Source organism: Hyla sarda, chromosome 1, assembly GCF_029499605.1.
Source record: "Hyla sarda isolate aHylSar1 chromosome 1, aHylSar1.hap1, whole genome shotgun sequence".
Classification (NCBI taxonomy): domain Eukaryota; kingdom Metazoa; phylum Chordata; class Amphibia; order Anura; family Hylidae; genus Hyla; species Hyla sarda.
Window position 1 is genome coordinate 100,416,317 of NC_079189.1, and position 18,779 is coordinate 100,435,095.

General features: G+C 41.3%; 1 protein-coding gene across 2 annotated transcripts in view; it reads left to right on the top strand.

Annotated features, from left to right (window-relative positions):
- TUSC3 (tumor suppressor candidate 3) overlaps nt 1-18,779 on the top strand; it is a 419,569-nt gene that overhangs the window by 375,904 nt on the left and 24,886 nt on the right. For both annotated transcript variants that reach the window (XM_056558704.1, XM_056558712.1), the window contains exon 8: nt 5,467-5,541. In XM_056558704.1, coding sequence (XP_056414679.1) covers nt 5,467-5,541 — 75 coding nt within the window. The remainder of the gene's footprint in view (nt 1-5,466; nt 5,542-18,779) is intronic.

Below are 18,779 nucleotides of genomic sequence, written 5' to 3' on the forward strand. Positions count from 1 at the left end.
CATGGTGGGAGTAGTAGTACATGTACTAATTGACAGATGGCCGGGGTTTATTGCGATCCTCCTGTATAATGTATAGATGCGGCCGGCTGCTCTTCTATGATCCCCTGCACTGCCGTATATGTACACCTATTCATATTTCCCGCAGAGAGCTGTGATTGGCCAGATGGTTCCAGTCAATCACAACTCTCTGTGGGATATATGAATATATGGAGGGACCATAGAAGAGCGCCGGACGCATCTATACATTATACAGGAGGATCACAGCGGGTGTCAGGAGTGACATCCGTTGTGATCTTTCCTTAACTGCAGGTACTACTACTCCCAACATGGGGCACACTCTGCTCCATGCTGGGAGCTGTAGCACCTGCATTAATATACAGGTGTCAGAAGTTACACTCGCTGCAATATGTCTATTAATGCAGGTACTACAGCTCCCAGCATGGAGAAGAGTCTGCTTACCTGCAGGTCAGAACACCGGCTGGCCACTCACTCATTCAAATTTCCTTCAGAGCTGTGATTGGCTGCAACCATCCGGCCAATCCCCACTCTTGGCGGAAAATATGAATGAGTGATGTTCTATTCACATCACTGGCTGGAGTATAGTGCAGAGATGCGAGCGCTGTATAGAGCCGCTCCACATCTCTACTATATTATGGACGATCGCATCGGGTGTGACGACTGACACCCGGGGAGATATGTCTATTAGAACAGGTATTACTATTCCCGGCATGGCACAGTCTGTTCATTTGCACAGCCCACTGTTCCAAAGATCTGTCTAATGCCAGTGAGCAGTGGGTTGTAAATGCTCCCTGCACCCCTTATAAAATTCTGTGAGGGGTGTTGTTTCCAAAATGGGGTCATGTGTGGGGGGGGTCCACTGTTCTGGCACCATGGGGGACTATGTAAATGTTCATGACCCCCGACTTCCATTCCAAACAAGTTCTCTCTTTCCAAAAGCTCAATGGCGCGCCTTCTCTTCTGAGCATTGTAGTTCGCCCGCAGAGCACTTTACATCCACATATGGGGTATTTCCATACTCCGAAGAAATGGGGTTAAACATTTTGGGGGGCTTTTTTCTCCTTTTATTACAAAAACTGGGTCTACAAGATTTTGAATCTTCTCCTTCACTTTGCTGCTATTCCTGTGAAACACCTAAAGGGTTAACACACTTTCCGAATGTCACTTTGAATACTTTGAGGGGTGCACTTTTTATAATGGGGTATTTTATGGCGTATTTCTAATATGAAGGCCCTTCAAATTCACTTCAAAACTGAACTGACCCCTGAAAAATTCAGATTTTGAAAATTTTGTGAAAAATTGGAAAATTGCTGCTGAACTTTGAAGCCATCTGATGTCTTCCAAAAGTAAAAACATGTTAACTTTATGATAAAAATATAAAGTAGACATATTGTATATGCGAATCAAGATATAATTTATTTGTTAAGTCTATTTTCCTTATAAGCAGAGAGTTTCAAAGTAAAAAAAATGCAAAATTTTCAAACTTTTCATCAAATTTTTTAATTTTTCACCAAGAAATTATACAAGTATCGACAAAAATTTACTAGTGACATAAAGTAGAATATGTCATGAAAAAACTGTCTAGTAATCAGAATGAAAGGTAAAAGCATCCCAGAGTTATTAATGCTTGAAGCGACAGTGGTGAGATGTGCAAAAAAATTTCCAGGTCCTTAAAGCGGTACTCCGCCCATAGCATCTTCTCCCCTATCCAAAGGATAGGGGATAAGATGTCTGAATCTCTGCTGCAGCACCCCGCTATCATTACTGCACAGAGCAAACTCGCTCTGTGCATAATGATGGGTGATATAGGGGCCCCCTTAATGTAAGTCTATGGGAGGAGGCGTGATGATAGGGGGGTGCTGCAGTGGAGATCCCGGGGGTCACCAGCAGTGGGACCCCCATGATCTGACATCTTATCCCCTAACCTTTGGATTGGGGATAAGATGCTAGGGGTGGAGTACCCCTTTAAGTTGAAAATGGGCTGGGACCTTAAGGGGTTAAAGCATCACCTAAGCAACAGGGCCTAGCGCAGGTGCCTGAGGCAATGTTTACTTGACAGGATGCACTCCAGTACTGGGACACCACATTACACTGTACAATATGTGTAAATACACCTTTTACTGTAAATAGAACAAAAACATTTAAAACATTATTATTATTGTTATTATTATTATTATTATTATTATTATTATTATGTATCCCTTTGCTGACAAAAGAAATTAAATAGCCTCATGGTTATTTTTTGTTTTTGCCTACTTCTGGATCAACACAGTAGGGTTTTAGGTTGAACTCGATGGACTTTTTTTGGACCTTACAAACTATTTTACTATGTAACAATTAGAGTTCTAGCTATCAAATGAGTTCTCTGCTAGACAGTAAATTGGGTTCTGCAACTTGGTCTGTATGGTGATACATTAAAGTTGTGGAAGCTGAAAAAAAAACAGATTTCAATAAAAACCTATTAGAAAAAAAGTTTGTTTCATTGTTTGATTAAAAAATACTCCCAAAAATTTGGCAACTGTAGTGGAATATAACTTATACCCTACCGCAATCCCCTGTACAGGGCTACGGCAGTTCGCAGTAAGGGGTAGTTCCATCCCCCGCATGACGCAGCGGCTAAAATAGACATACATGGAGGCGGCTTGTCTGCCCCAAAAAAGACACAAAATTGTCTGCAGTTTTGTTCCCAGACAACTCTTCTTTATTCTTTCATGATATGTGTTTGAGGTTGCTAGATGCCTCTTACCCCCTTCCCTCTGTAGATATATCATGGTCATTTGGATGGGATGAACATGGATACAGTACAGTGGTCCCTCAACATACGATGGTAATTCGTTCCAAACGACCCATCGTTTGTCGAATCCATCGTATGTTGAGGGATCCGTGCAATGTAAAGTATAGGAAGCTGTACTCACCTGTCCTCATCGCTCCGCACCAGGTCCTCACCGCTCCCGCTGCTGTTCCAGGGGCTCCCGATGCTGTCCCGCTGCTCCGGTGTCTTCTTCGTTATCCTCCGGTGTCTTGCGCATCTTCTGCAGGGTCCGGGCCTCGCTTTCAGGTGACATTATTACGCTGCTGCGCCGGCGCGGCGTGCGTAGTGACGTAATAACGACGCCCGAAAGCAAGGCCCGGACCCTGGAGAAGATGCACAAGACACCGGAGGATCGCGAAGTGGACCCGGAGCATCGGGAATAGGTAAGTGAACCTGCTGGAGCACATTACACTGCTATCCGACAGCAGCTTAAGCATTTTGCGCTGTCGGATAGCAGTTAATGCAATGGCCCCGACATATAAAAGCATCGTATGTTGATGCTGACATCGACATGCGATGGCCTCTGAGAGGCCATCGTATGTCGATTTTATCATATGTCAGGGCCATCGTAGGTCGGGGAGTTACTGTATTTATGATATAATACATGTGGACAATTTTAATGTAACTGTTCCCTATCTTTTTAGAATCTTTTCACTGTAATATAAATAATATTACAAATGTAAAACAAAAATAGAGAAACAGAAACATAGCCGCACATCCACATCCACACAGTAAGTTTAGGGACCCACTCTGGCCAGTGGGCTTGTACTTTTTGATCAAAATGTATACTAGCAACCTGTACGTTTTAGAAATTATGCTGAGAAGCAATTAGATCAAAATGATAATTGTGGCTGTGCAGCTATGTTTCTCTAATTTTGTGTTACATAAATAATATTACAGCTTTGAGGAATTGGCATGGAGTTGGCATTTACCTTTGACTAGTAATAATAAACCGAATCGTCTTTACATCAAGACTATAAAGGCATTTTTCTGTTTTTAGCTTTTGTGATAGAGAGTGCATGAAGAACTGTATGGTTTCTCCATTGTTGCAAATGTTGCGTGTCTTAGAGCTGTGTTCTTAAAATAGCCTTTTAGATTACGACACAGCGGAACATTGTCACAGCGCAGTATGTTTGTTATGCTTCCGTCCAGATTTCTAATATCGATTTAGTGATCTATGTTTTTCTCCTGACAAGGGCATCACAAGGAGAGGACTAAAGTCTTACACCCAACAGTAACATAGTTATAGCCGCCAAAAGATATTTCACCTTATTAATGTGCAAATCATGTCATCTGCCAATAACATAACGATGACCAATCTTTTGTAACATTTAAAATCAAATAATTTTTCTTTTTGGACAAGTACCATCTGTAATTAATTCAGTGAGCATTCATTTGAAAATGTGAGAATTTGGGATCCACATAAATTACATTGCTTCATCTCTGTATTCTAATCTAAATCTAATATATTCATTGCTTATTGAAATGACCATTTCTATTGATTATTAGAGCACTGGGTGACTTTGTATTAGAATGTATTTAGTGATACAAGATGTATTATACCTATTCATTATACTGGTTAATTTAAACATTTATTTGAAGTTACAAAAATATTTACAGTTCATAATCACTTGATGGTTCTTGACATGAGGCTCAGGTCTTAATTTCACTAAGAGTTCAAGTATAGTTGGCTGTTGTGGTTCTCTATTAGGCAAACATTTTCCTGACTCGTACACAAACATATCTTCTGCAGTACAGTCCTGTGGGAATGCTCTCCTCTACTCACTTCGGTCACTGCCCATTTTTCCACAGCTCCCCCTTTAGGATGCGTTCACACGCTAGTAGCTAGCAGCGAGTTTCCTGCTGCGGGAAACCCACTGCGAGTTACCCTACCATTGATTTAAATGGGTCTGTGGGCAGTCCGCAAATCTGACACTATTGCGGACTGTCTGTGGACTCATTCAAATCCATGGTAGTGTAGCTCGCAGCAGGTTTGCCGTAGTGTGAACCCCGCTGCTAGTAATAGCGTGTGAACGCACCCTTAAGCTACAGCTCTCCAGCAGTCTTGATACTATGTAGACTCCACTATGGTCTCCACAGCTGTTATATCTGAATCATGCATTCTTTTATGGTAATGGCCTAAGGTAGTCCTTTCTCTAAGCCCCATTTTTCATGCATAACATGAACTCTTTATTTGAACACATATATTCATGTCAGGCAGCTAGGACGTGTTAGAAGCTAAACTTTTGAAGCAGTACAGTACACACAAGGGGAGATTTATCAAAACCTGTCCAGAAGAAAAGTTGCTGAGTTGCCCATAGCAACCAATAAGATTGCTTCTTTCATTTTTTAGGGGCCTTTTAAAAAATGAAAGAAGCGATCTGATTGGTTGCTATGGGCAACTCAGCAACTTTCTTCTGGACAGGTTTGGATGAATCTCCTCCATAATGACTAATGATGTCTTGTCCATTAAACTAAGTATGCAAAATGATTCCATCTATCATTATGTTCACTATTTCAGCATCACCAAGATGATAGTGGAAGAATCTGTTGATTGTTTTTTTCACTAGACTTTTTTGTCCTTTTGAAAGAAAAAAACCAGATGACATTTTAGGGCTCCTTAACAACCATTATAGACGCTGCAATCACCATGGGAATGGTCCTCCTCAATGAAGCTGCAACCTCAAAAGGAGATGTTGGAAAAAGAAGAAGTGAGTGATTATAGAGCATCATTTTATATTTTGGTTTTGTGTCTTATCTGTTTTATATGCTGCCTAGTACACCTAAAATTACTAACAAGGGAGATGGCTACTAAATAATCACTGTATGCATTTATTATAAAGCTTGTAATCTGCTATGGAAAGGCTTTTCAAGAGGTAATATGCAGTGTATTATCTCTTGCCAGTTGCCTTACTATCTGTGAAGTATGTGTGTAGTATACATTTAGTCTGGTATTCATATGAATTGCATGATAATAATTTTAAATACTGCCAAAAATGCTGTAAAATTTAGCCTATAGGGTTGAAGGCTTCAGGCTTCTCTTGAAAGTTAAAGTCATTCTTCTGATTAAGACAGATTAAGACAGATTTGGGATCAAATTATATGCTGAAAGTTCTTCTTAGTTGGTCTTTCACGGTATTTCTAAGCCAAGTAACCCCTTTTCAACCTTACTTATCCCACACCTATAATTACTCCAATTGAAGGGTTTTATAACTACATAAGCTGACTGACCGGCTGAGGCGAGGCAGCGCTCCTTTCGCGGTTAAGCCTGCTTTCTCAAGCCTGCTGCACGTCACACCTGTGCGTCTATTTATCTGGTGCAGGTGCTGACGTAACGCCAGAAGAATCAAGGTGAGGTAAAAGAAAAGGGGAGGGGGAAGGGGGGAGGAGAGAAGGGAAGCAGGGTAGGAAAAGGAGAAAATTAAAATGAAAATTAAAAACAAAGAAATGCAGTGGAAAGTGATTATGCAAGATGTATGGAATTAGTAAGACTAGGAATGCATTAAGTTTGTTTCTTTAATTTAGTCCCAGGTTTCCCAGCGCTTGGGTTCTTGCAATCCATTCGCTTCACATCTGCGGAGGGCATTAACCCTGTCGTATCCGGAGATCACTTGTTCCAGGCCAATGAATTTCTGAGCATTTTTATCTTCTTTGTGTGTTGTCTTCATATGTCCTATCATTCTGATGGCTCCTATTCCAGTGATGATTGATCTCAAATATTCGCGTTATCTTGTGAACACATTTTTGGTAGGTGAACCGATATAATATCGGCCGCAATCACAGAATAGACAGTACACCACATACTTTGATCTACAGCAAATAAATTGTCTAATCTGTATTTCGCATCCGCCTATTTTGAAGAAGGTTCAAAGTTTAGTATGAGAGCAATAGGGACAATTTTCACATGGGAAATTTTCTATTGGTTGTTCACTTTGTAACCAATTTTTATTTCTTTTTTCAGAGGAAAACATACTTTTAACCAATTCGTTTTTAATAGTTATACTTCTCTTGAAGGAAATGATGGGTTTATTTTTTGCTTCTGGGCCTATACTTGTATCTTTGACCACTATATCCCAATATTTATGAATAGTTTTTTTGATGAAATCTGCCATTGGGCTGTAATTAAATGTGAAAACAAAACGATAATTTTTCTTTTTCTTTTTGTAAGTTTTTCTCAGCAGATCTTGTCTTTTGATTTTTCGCACTCTTTCTACACTCTCCGTTAATAATTCTTCAGGATAACCCCTTAAAGATAGTTGGTTTATTAATTCTTTAGATTTTTCTTCAAACATTTCTTCACTATTATTAATTTTTCGTAAGCGCAGTAGCTGGCCATACGGTATGGCTTTTTTTTTACATGATTAGGGTGGTAACTTCCATAGTGTAACAGCGTATTACTTGAGGTTGGTTTTTTGTAACTTTTTGTCAGGACTCCTTCTGCTGTTTTTTCCAACTCTACATCGAGTAATTCCATCTTCATGGTTCTAAATTTAGAGTTGAAGGCCATATTTACTTTATTTTCTGTATTCAGAAAAATAACAACATTTTGAAAATCAATTTCTGACCCCTTCCAGGCTATGAAAATATCATCCACGTATCTGGCATACGTGGAGATATTTTTCACAAAGGGATCAGCCTCATTAAAAATGTAATCCATTACAACTGTAGCTAAAAAGATATTAGCAAAGATACATGCTACCGGTGTGCCCATCACAGTCCCGGAGCATTGGGCGTACCAGTCCCCGTCAAACATAAAGCAGTTGTTGCTCAAAACTAGATCCAGAGCTTCACATACAAATTCTATATACTCAGTTTTCCCCGCAATTTTCAGGAATCTTTTAACTGCTTCTATCCCAGATGTTTGTGGTATTCTAGTATAGAGGCTTTTTACTTCCACCTTTGCAAAAGCTGTCTCTCGTTTACCCTCAAAGCGTCCCCTTCTGTCCCTCAAATTCTTTAAATATCATGTTATTAAATAGTCTTGTGCAATCTAGTGAGCATAAACCTTCATTACTTTTTTCATTTGCGCCCAAAATTTAGCCACCATCTCCATTATAGTCTCCTTTCCGCCCAACTTGGATTCTAAAAATTCTCCCATATCTTCACACGCCTCCTTTTTTTCTTTTACAATGTTAGCAAAGGAATCTGTATCCTTCCAGTTCTTTATGTACCTCAACTTTGCTGCTATATAGTATAATATGAAATCTGGAACTGCTAGTCCTCCGTTCTTCTTTTCCCTACATAAATTACCCAATTTCAGTCTTTTTTTCCCTTTCCAAACCAGTTTTCTTTCCATAGCTTTGATGACTTTCAAAATTAATTCTCCTAACCATACCGGACTATTAGTCAACACAAACAAGATCGTCAGGATTGTAATCTTTAATAGGCTAATCCTATCTGCAATACTAAGCGGTAGACCTATCCAAATTTTTATTTTTGCCTTTATCTTTCTCAAGGTGGGCCAAACATTTAATTCTGGATATTTTGAAACTTGCCTTCCAACATTTATACCCAAATACTTAAACTTTTCTCCATCTCCTATTATTTTGAGTCTCCCATGGGATATTTATTTGTCTAGTGTCATTAATGCAGTTTTGTTCCAGTTTATACTCAATCCCGATTTGTTCCTAAACTTCTCTATTTCCTCTATAATACCCTCCTCTATTTCCTCTATAATCCCCTCTAACGCCTCATTACAATCCATAGGAAGGACCACTCCACTCTATCAAAGGCCTTAACGACGTCCAATGACAGAATGGAACGGTCCCCTTCCCCCCTTTCATTTGTAGATTTCAAAACAATCTTCTCACTTTATCCGCCGTAGTTCTTTCACTCATAAATCCACATTGATCATTCGATATTAGTAAAGGCAGTACCTTCGCCAATCTCACTGCTAAGGTCTTTGCTAATATCTTCATATCAGTATTTAGAAGCGAGATTGGCCTATACGCATCGGGCTCAGAGAATCAACTTTATCACTGCCTCCTTCATTGAGGGGGGTAGTATTCTTCTCTTTTGAATGTCTCTAAATTATTTCACCAATCTGGGGACAAGAACAATTGCATACTTTTTGTACAGTTTGAATGGTATCCCATATGGACCTGGGGCTTTTGATCTGGGTGCTTCTTCTACCACATTCCACACCTCAATTTCTAAGATCTCACCCTCCAGCATCTAAACCACTTCCTTTGTTAATTTTGGTAGTTCACATTCATCAACATATTTTTGTATGTCTTCTTGTTCTACTTTTATTTGTGAGCTGTATAGCTCTTTATAGAATTCTAGAAAGACTTTTGTAATTTCTTCCTGTTCTATTACAATCCGTCCCCCTTTATCTTTGATGACTGCTATTAATGTTTTTTTTCTCTTTTTTTTTATAAGCTTAGCAAACCATCTTCCTGGCTTTCCCCGTTCTGTATATCTCTTCTGCTCTGACTGAAACATTGTTTGTTTGTTTTTTGCTTTCGCTGTTAATAGCTCTTTTTAATTCCCTATTGCCTCTTCCCATTCTCTTCTATCCTTTTCTAGTCCTGTTTCTACAAAGGGCTGTTCTGCCTCCTCTACTTCCTTTCTCATCTCTTCTTCCTCTAGCTTTGATTTTTTCTTCATCCTTACAATTTTCTCCTTTCAGATGCCTCGCAATACCGCCTTAAAAGCATCTCAGACCATTCCCTCTGAAGCTGTTCCATCATTGATCTCAATATATGCTTTTATTTTATTCCCTACCTCACAATCTTCCCCCATACTTCTATCCAAAATTGGTCTATTCTCGTATTTATCTTACGTATTTTTTCTGTTTACCATTTGGAAAATTAGCGGTGTATGATCCGATATACTCAGAGGTTCGTATTTTATACCCTCAATCCATGACAGGATCTCCTTATCCCCAATTATCATATCTATACGGGATAGTGTTTTCTTGGATTTCTTATAACATGAATATACTCTCAATTCTGGGTTTCTTTCTCTCCAATAATCCACCCTTCCTATTTTTTTTATCCTGTTATTCAACCACTCAGATTTTGTCTCCCTATCCTTAATCTATCTTATTAATTAATATTAATATAATTTATATCACCCATCACCATAATTGGGGGACCTCCTTTATCGTTGGCAAACCGACATAGTTCCTTAAATACTCCAGATGAGAAGGTGGGTGGCACATAGACAAAAGCGAACAGCAGTCTTCTTCCCGCCCAATTCAATACCAGAAATACGTATCTTCCTTCTTTACCTATTTTTGAGTTTAACACTTCTACCCTCAACCCTTTGTGTATTAACACAATTACCCCTCTAAAATAACAAGTATGTATTGAATGAAATTGCTTTGCAATCCCCCTTTTTTTTGTTTTGTTTTTTTGTCGTTCTTTATTATTCTCTCCTGCCCTTTTTCCCCCCTTTCCTGTACCCCTATATGAAGATTAAAATAAAAACTCTTAAATAAAATAAAAAAACGGTAGTCAAAAATATATTTATATATTTATGTGTAGATTTTTATAAAATTTTGAGCTGCGGATCACCTTGAGACATTCCTTGACTCCTCTTTTAGATATTTGTGCAGGACTAAAGTGGGTATGTCAATGGTCTTCTTGGATACCTAATATATAGCATATTCTTTCCTTATATTTCTTTATGCTCTCACCACTTTAACTCTGCACATATAACTATGGTCTTTTTTTCAGCTTTTTATAATCACGCTTTGGTGTTTTTCATTATTTTGCATATATTATTTTTATTTTGGTGATTCACTGTATATATTTATATTCATCTTTATTTATTTTTCGTTGTTATTAAGTTTGTTTCACCCTGTATTAAAGTCCGTGACACCGATTTCCATAGTAACCATTTTCCTCTTTTCACCATGATGTGTGATTTCTGTATATTTCATGTATAACACTTATAATATTACTAACATATACAACATTGCTGTTTTATAAATATATTATGTATGTTAATGTTAATGCGGTTGATGTTGTACTGATGGTGTTTAACTTATGTGAGTCCCCATCTGTTTCGAGGGAGTGTCCTGCCCTTATCGGAACAGGTATTACACCTGGCGGTGGGTGGAGCCCTCCCCCTATATAGAGGGGATGGATTCCTGAGTGTGTAGTATGATTAAGGTGGCTGCATCAACCGAAACGCGTCACTCCTTGGTCCGTGCTATTTGTGTTCCTTGTTCCTGTTGATGTTTCCTCAATAAAGAGCAATGTTCTTAAAAAATAAATTTAACCTCACCTGCTGTGTTGCCCTCGAATAGTCTGCATACAACATTATTTTGTTACCATCAATTTCTTTATCTGCTCTTCTGGATGCCCTCAAAATTACATCCCTGTCTGCCGTCAATAGCAACCTGACTAGAATTGTTCTCGGATGGGCCCCGGGTGGAGAAGGTTTTGACAACACTCTGTGTGTCCTCTCTACTTCAAATATATTAGATAGACTTTGTTTAACAACATTTTTTAATAACCAGCTTTTAACAAACCCTCGACAATCTTCTCCTAATTTTTCTGGGATCCCAACTATTCTTACATTTGATCATCTTCCTCTATCCTCTAGATCTCTCACTTTGGCATTAAGTTCCTGACACATCGCTAACAATTTTCCCACCTCTCTCTCTAGCTCATCTGTCTTGTGTTCTATCCCTTTGGCTTTGTCTTCTACCTCATTCAACCTTTCTCTAATTTTTGGGAAGTCCTGTCTTAATATTACAGTGCCCTGTCTTACTTCCCCTATCTGGCTTTGAACCTCCCTTATTGCTTCATTTGTTTTTTATACCCCCTCAAATATTTTATTGAGCATTGCTTTAGTTCCTTCTTCCTCCTGATTATCTTCTTCTATCTCCTCCTCAGAATTTCCCACTACTGTCATTTTTCTCCCTTTCCAACTCTTGTTGATTGACTTTCCCCTCCTTAAAGGAGATGTCTCATGGAGAAAAAATGGACAGGTTTAGGTGCAGAAATTAAAGTTATATAACTTTGTAAATCACTTACATCAGCCATGCTGCATGGAAAGTATGTTTTCACTGATTCTTTTGTCAGACAGGAAGCTCAGCAGTTCAGGTTTCTGGTGACTTGCGACCCCCCATTCACCTCCGTTATACTGGGGGCCGTGACGTAACACATTCCCACAATACCCCACGCAGCCTTCAGTTCAGCTGCCCGCCCGGTGCACGGCCTCTGCCCGCCCCATCTGATAAATATTCATTTACCCCCCCTCCCCTCGTACGTGGATGGCTGAGCAGCTTTGAATATGCAATAGCTGCTTCAGCAAATTAGAGCAGCCCCTGCGCGCACTCTCACATTCATTCTTCTCCCATGGCAGGGGAGAGCGTGACCTGGCAGTGTTCTGCCCTGCCTCAGTCCAAAAAACTGTAATCTCCCTCATTTGTCCCCTGTATTTGTCCCCCTGCACTCTCCCATACATCTGTCCAGTTTATCTCTGTGTCCTCCCGGCAGCACTATATCACCGAGGAATCGGCGCTGATCTGAACAAGAATATGGACTTCTATAGCCCAGGAGCGTGCTCCCCTGCGTCTGGGCTATAGAAGTATGTGTCCCCGCTTTGAGCAGCGCTGAAGCTGCGTTAATATAGTGCTACAGGTCAGGAGAGGGCATGAGATCGCTGTTCTCCCCTGCTTATAAAAGTGAAAGTAAATCGTGTGTGCAGAGGCAGACACTCCTCCCTGCTCCAAGAACCAGTTTTTGCAAACCAGGGTGCCTTCAACTGTCCGGGCATGCTGGGAGTTGTAGTTTTGCAACAGCTGGGGGCACCCTTGTTGGGAAACACAGTGGGATTGGATGAGACAGGCTGCCAGCTGTGGTGGGGAAGCTGGGGGCGTAGCAGAACGGGGGAGGGTGGGGAAGGAGAGGAATGTGTGGGCGTAATTGAATTAATGAGGGGGTGGAGAAGTGAGGCAGTGGAGGCTGGGCTGGTGCCGTGCTAGACACGCAAGGCACTGTGGGACCTGATGTGCAGACCGGAAATAAGGGAGATACATGAAACCGGAAGTTACGGGATTTCAGCGGCGATTGCGGGCGAACGGAACGGGCAATTTGGACGTGGACCAGGTCATCATGAAGGTCAGAACATGTACTTTAATATGAGCTATTTTTTTTTTTTATTGGGGCATGGGATTTCTTCTTTAATCCCTGGAGATCTAAATAATTTTTCCATTGAGCCTCTGCCCTCCGCACCATCTCCCTTCTCCTTCTGATGGGTCGATATCCAACCCCCTGACATGCGGTTGGGCGCCGAGTCATCTTTCCCGGCATTCTTATTCCCCCCCCCCCTCCATTATACTGACCTCCAAGACCAACTTCTTCTACTCTTTCCTCTACCTTACCTTTTTATCAAAACCACCCTCGACCAATTGGTCCCTCTGACCCTACCGTTATTTACCACAACCATTAGCCTCAATTACCGCCCATCATTATGAAATCATACAGTTATATATTAGGTATTCTAGTGCTAGAATAGAAGTCCATCATCCAGTTATAAAATCTTGAACCACGGGGAGGAAGCAGTTAATGATTAAAGTTCATCAATTTTTACAGTTCAACAAGTTGGGTTCAAAATACCAGGGAAAAGCTCTCTATCCAAATCCTTAGCAGCACAATATTAATTTCTAGACAGAAGTTGCTATTAATGCATCAATGTCCAACACAATAGGGAAGATAGAAGAAAGAAAGGTAATGGTGAGGGAATAGCAGGTTGTAGTACATAGCACACACAGACTGTTATCAGGTATTAAAGTTCCACAAATAGTTGTGTCTTCCATATAGCTGTTAAATATATATAGCCATGGATTTATATTCATCCTTGCAGTTATTAATAAAAGTAGATTTCTGACAATCCAGCTGTTTAGTCTTTACATTCGGTTCTAGAGTTCAGCAGTTCATTACAGCTTATGTATAGATGTTAGTATGTATTAGATGTTAGTAGAGATGTCCTTAATACACCCCTATATGTTGAGGCACCAGAGTCCAAACATTTAAGACACCATATTTTTCCAACACCTCAATTCTGGGAGTAGGAGTCAAAGATAGCAGATTGGTTTGTTAACTCTTAATGAAGGGGTCCTTTAAACAGCACAGAGATCCAGTTATATAACTCAAAAAATTCCTCCTTAAACTGTGCTCAGCAATTATCTGCAGCAACAGCAATAAAATGTCACAGTTTCCAGAATAAAGCAGCCCCCTTAATTCGCTTCACTAATTAGTCCAACAGAATCTCCCCATATTTATTCAGTAGGCAGCTACAGCAAATATTGCACTTCATTAACTCAACTCCTGGCAGTAAAACATCCAATATGTACTGGAGCTTAGCTTCTCTCCCCACTACCCGTCTTCAGCCTCCTCTCCTCCCCTCCTCTCCGGTGTCTCACACAGGTCACAGCCTCCTCCGTTCCATGCTGCCATCCAGTGCCTTGACCTCCAACCGCCGCCTCTCTCCTCCACCATGCCTCCCTCTCTCCACTCCTTTGGCTCTGGTCATCTTCCTCCGCTCCCACCTGGACCGCGCCGACCTGCTCTCAGGATACTCAGGACACGGCAGCAGCGGGACACGGCAGCAGCAGCCTCTTCTCACACAAGGCCTGAGCAGTCAGGTACGAGGGATCATTTTGGATTCACCCGCTGGCTGAGCCGGGGGGTTAGAGCGGCATCACACGTGCACTTCCGCTCACATGCTCCTCCCCCCCAGTTTCATACCATAGTGAACTTTAATTCGGGGTAGATGCTATTCAGCTCCTCAAGGAAACCACTCAATTGTATCTACGTGCCCATCCAGACCACAAACGTGTCATCGATATAACGCATCCACGGATGAACCCCAATAGATTCAGAACAAGGGAATGGTCGCCCTCTGTCATGTCAAAATTTCTCAAACATTTGGCTACTGCCTGAATACCTCGATCATGGTCGATCGAGGTATACAGATTAACAACATCAAAGGACACAAGTATAGTGTGACTAGAGCAATTCAAGGCCAAAATTTGTTGTATCCTGTGCATGGGAAACGGCTTTTGTGGCAAAAGTTTCCCAATATTTTATCTAGGTACACTGCTATAAGAGAAAATATGGAGTCTCTCCTGGAGGCAATAGGCCTTCCAGGGGGACTCCATAGATTCTTGTGTATCTTCGGCAACGTGTAAAACACTGGTGTACGTGGATGTTCTTTGATGGGGAACCTATGTAGCTCCTCATCAATAATGCCATTTTCCTTAGCTTGGGCCAAGATGTTTCCAACCATATTCTGGATCTTACTTAAAGGATCTGAATTCACTTTTGTGTACACCATACCATCCTCCAATTGGCTTAATAGTAATGGCATTGTTTTTCTCCAGACCCCTGGTGGCCTGAATTTCCAACCTTGATGCCACCGTTCCTCACTCCCATGTGTCAATCTCAATTTTTTTTTTTACCTGAGCTGAGATAGTTTCAAAATAGGCTTCCACTATGGTCCCTGGGAGGTTGAAAATTACTTCTATTAAACAGGCCCAGCTCCTTCAATGTGAGGTCCGCCTGTTTAATTACAGCGGTTGCATCGTTAGAATCCTTAACATTCTGTGCAAAAAAAATCTTCAGTCGTAGTCTATGAATAAATGTCTCTAAGTCAATGTGTAGAGTAAACCAGTCCACATCAGTGGTTGGACAATAGACATGTGCAATTTGGTTCGGCACGAATGTGTAAAATACCGAATTTTACCGTTTTCGTGCATTCGGACCGATCCGAATGCACGAAAACATATTTTGAACATTCCCGAATAGCCACGATAATACGAATAGCAAAGTAACGAATACATTCGTTATTTCACGACCATATGCTGTAAATAACGAATGCATTAGTTATCCGTAAACGAACGTGAAGAATTCATTCTGATAACAAAAGATAATAAAAAGGATACAGATAGTTTGATTTTTCGGATACATTCGGTATTCGGGTACATTCGGTAAATCTTTTAATTCTTTTTTTGGACTTTAGCGATCCTAAAAAATTATGGAGATACCTTTTTTTATAAAAATTTCGTAGGGTATCATAAAAAAATCATAATAAAAAAGATACAATTTTTTCCATCACCACTGTATCTAATGAAATGTATCATTTTTATTGTGAAATTTTTATTCATTTTTAAACAGGGATCAATTTATGTGAGCGGGTAAAGCACTAAAAATGTAGCCGACAATAGTAAAAATGTAGTGTGTGCGTGCTTTTCACTTTTTTTTTTTTAAACATTTTTTAGTTAGTACTACTACTCCCAGCATGGAACACACTCTTCCATGATGGGAGTAGAAGTTACCTGTACTAATTGATAGATCGCCAGGGTCCCTTGCGATCCTCTTGTATAATGTATAGATGCGGCGGCTGCTCTTCTATGGTCCCCTGCACTCACGTATATATACACATATTCATATTTCCCACAGAGCTGTGATTGGCCAGATGGTTCCAGCCAATCACAGCTCTCTGTGAGAAATAGGAATATGTGTATATATACGGCCGTGCAGGGGACCATAGGAGAACGGCCGCCGCATTCATACATTATACTGGAGGATCGCAGCGGGCGTCAGGAGTGATACCCCCAGTGATCTTCCCTTTACTACAAGTACTACTACTCTCAACATGGAGTACACTCTGCTCCATGCTGGGAACTGTAGTACCTGTATTAATAGACAGATCGCAGCGGGTGTCAGAAGTTACACTCGCTGCGATATGTCTATTAATGCAGGTACTACAGCTCCCAGCATGGAGCAGAGTGTGCTCCATGTTGGGAGTATTCGTACCTGCAGTAAGGGACAGATCCCAGGGATGTCACTTCTCCTGACACCCGCTGCGATCGTCCTTATGTGAATGTCGGGATCAGCTGTTCTCAGGGCTACAGAGACGGGAGAACAGCTGACGCTGAGCCGTAGGTATACATCGTATATCTACTGCCCAGCAAGAACTTACAGTGAGCTTGCAATGTGTATACAGTATACACATTGTTGGCTCACTTAACCCCTTGCTGAGCTGTGCGCTATGCGCAAGCCCAGCAAGGGAAGAGTTAACTTACACTGCTGGACAGTGTAGGTTAACCCTTTGGGCGGTATACACTATATACAGCTATCTATAGATAGCTGTATACAGTGTATACAGAAGACAAAGTCCAGCTTACTTCCCTCGAGTCCCGGGCGGGGTTCGTGTAGCTCCGCCCCCTAGTGATGACGTCATTAGGGGGCAGAGCTACAGAAGGGAACAAGGCTAGTTAATCTGAAGCTCTGTTCACATTGTCCGTATTGGATAATGTGAACAGACCCTTCTGGCAGTGTCTACCCAGACAGGGAGACTCCAGCTGTTGCTAAACTACAACTCCCAGCATGCCCAGACAGCCAAAGGCTGTCTGGGCATGCTGGGAGTTGTAGTTTTGCACCAATTGGTGGCTCCCTGTTTGGGTAGACATTGCATCATGAGTGCTCTCCCCAGCGGACAGCGCCAAAAATGTCATAACCAATTTTTTGTGTTTTTTTCTTCTCGTTTCAGATCCGTGTATGCAGAGGATTACTGCGGATTCGATGGATTACGGCGGATTATTTATTTTTTCCTTTAATAAAATGGTTAACGAGGGCTGTGGGGGAGTGTTTTTTTAAATAAAATAATTTTTCCAATGTGTTGTGTTTTTTTATTTTTTTTATTTTCAGGGTTAGTAGTGGAAGCTACGGAAATCCATTAGTGACGGAATCCATTAATAGGCCAGGGCTTAGTGCTAGCCCCAAAAACAGCTAGCGCTAACCCCCAATTATTACCCCGGTACCCACCGCCACAGGGGTGCCGGGAAGAGCCGGTACCAACAGGCCCGGAGCGTCAAAATGGCGCTCCTGGGCCTAGGCGGTAACAGGCTGGCGTTATTTAGGCTGGGGAGGGCCAGTAACAATGGTCCTCGCCCACCCTGGTAACGTCAGGCTGTTGCTGTTTGGTTGGTATATGGCTGAGAATGAAAATACGGAGAACCCTATGCGTTTTTTATTTTTATTTTTTTTATTTAAATTTAAAAAAAAAACGCATAGGGTTCCCCGTATTTTCATTCTCAGCACAATACCAACCAAACAGCAACAGCCTGACGTTATTAGGGTGGGCGAGGACCATTGTTACTGGCCCTCCCCAGCCTAAATAACGCCAGCCTGTTACCGCCTAGGTCCAGGAGCGCCATTTTTGACGCTCCGGGCCTGTTGGTACCGGCTCTTCCCGGCACCCCTGTGGCGGTGGGTACCGGGGTAATAATTGGGGGTTAGCGCTACCTGTTTTTGGGGCTAGCACTAAGCCCTGGCCTAGTAATGGATTCCGTCAATAAGACAGCTTCCGCTACTAACCCTGAAAATTCAATAAAAATAAAAAAAAAACACAACACATTGGAAAAATTGTTTTATTTAAAAAAAAACTCGTTAACCATTTTATTAAAGGGAAAAAAAATAATCCGCCGTAATCCATCGAATCCGCAGTAATCCTCTGCATACACGGATCTGAAACGAGAAGAAAAAAGAACACAAAAAATTGGCTATGACATTTTTGGCGCTGTCCGCTGGGGAGAGCACTCATGATGCAATGTCTACCCAAACAGGGAGCCACCAATTGGTGCAAAACTACAACTCCCAGCATGACCAGACAGCCTTTGGCTGTCTGGGCATGCTGGGAGTTGTAGTTTAGCAACAGCTGGAGTCTCCCTGTCTGGGTAGACACTGCCAGAAGGGTCTGTTCACATTATACAAAACGTACAATGTGAACAGAGCTTCAGATTAACTAGCCTTGTTCCCTTCTGTAGCTCCGCCCCTAATGACATCATCACTAGGGGGCGGAGCTACACGAACCCGGCCCGGGACTCGAGGGAAGTAAGCTGGACTTCGTCTTCTGTATACACTGTATACAGCTATCTATAGATAGCTGTATATAGTGTATACCGCCCAAAGGGTTAACCTACACT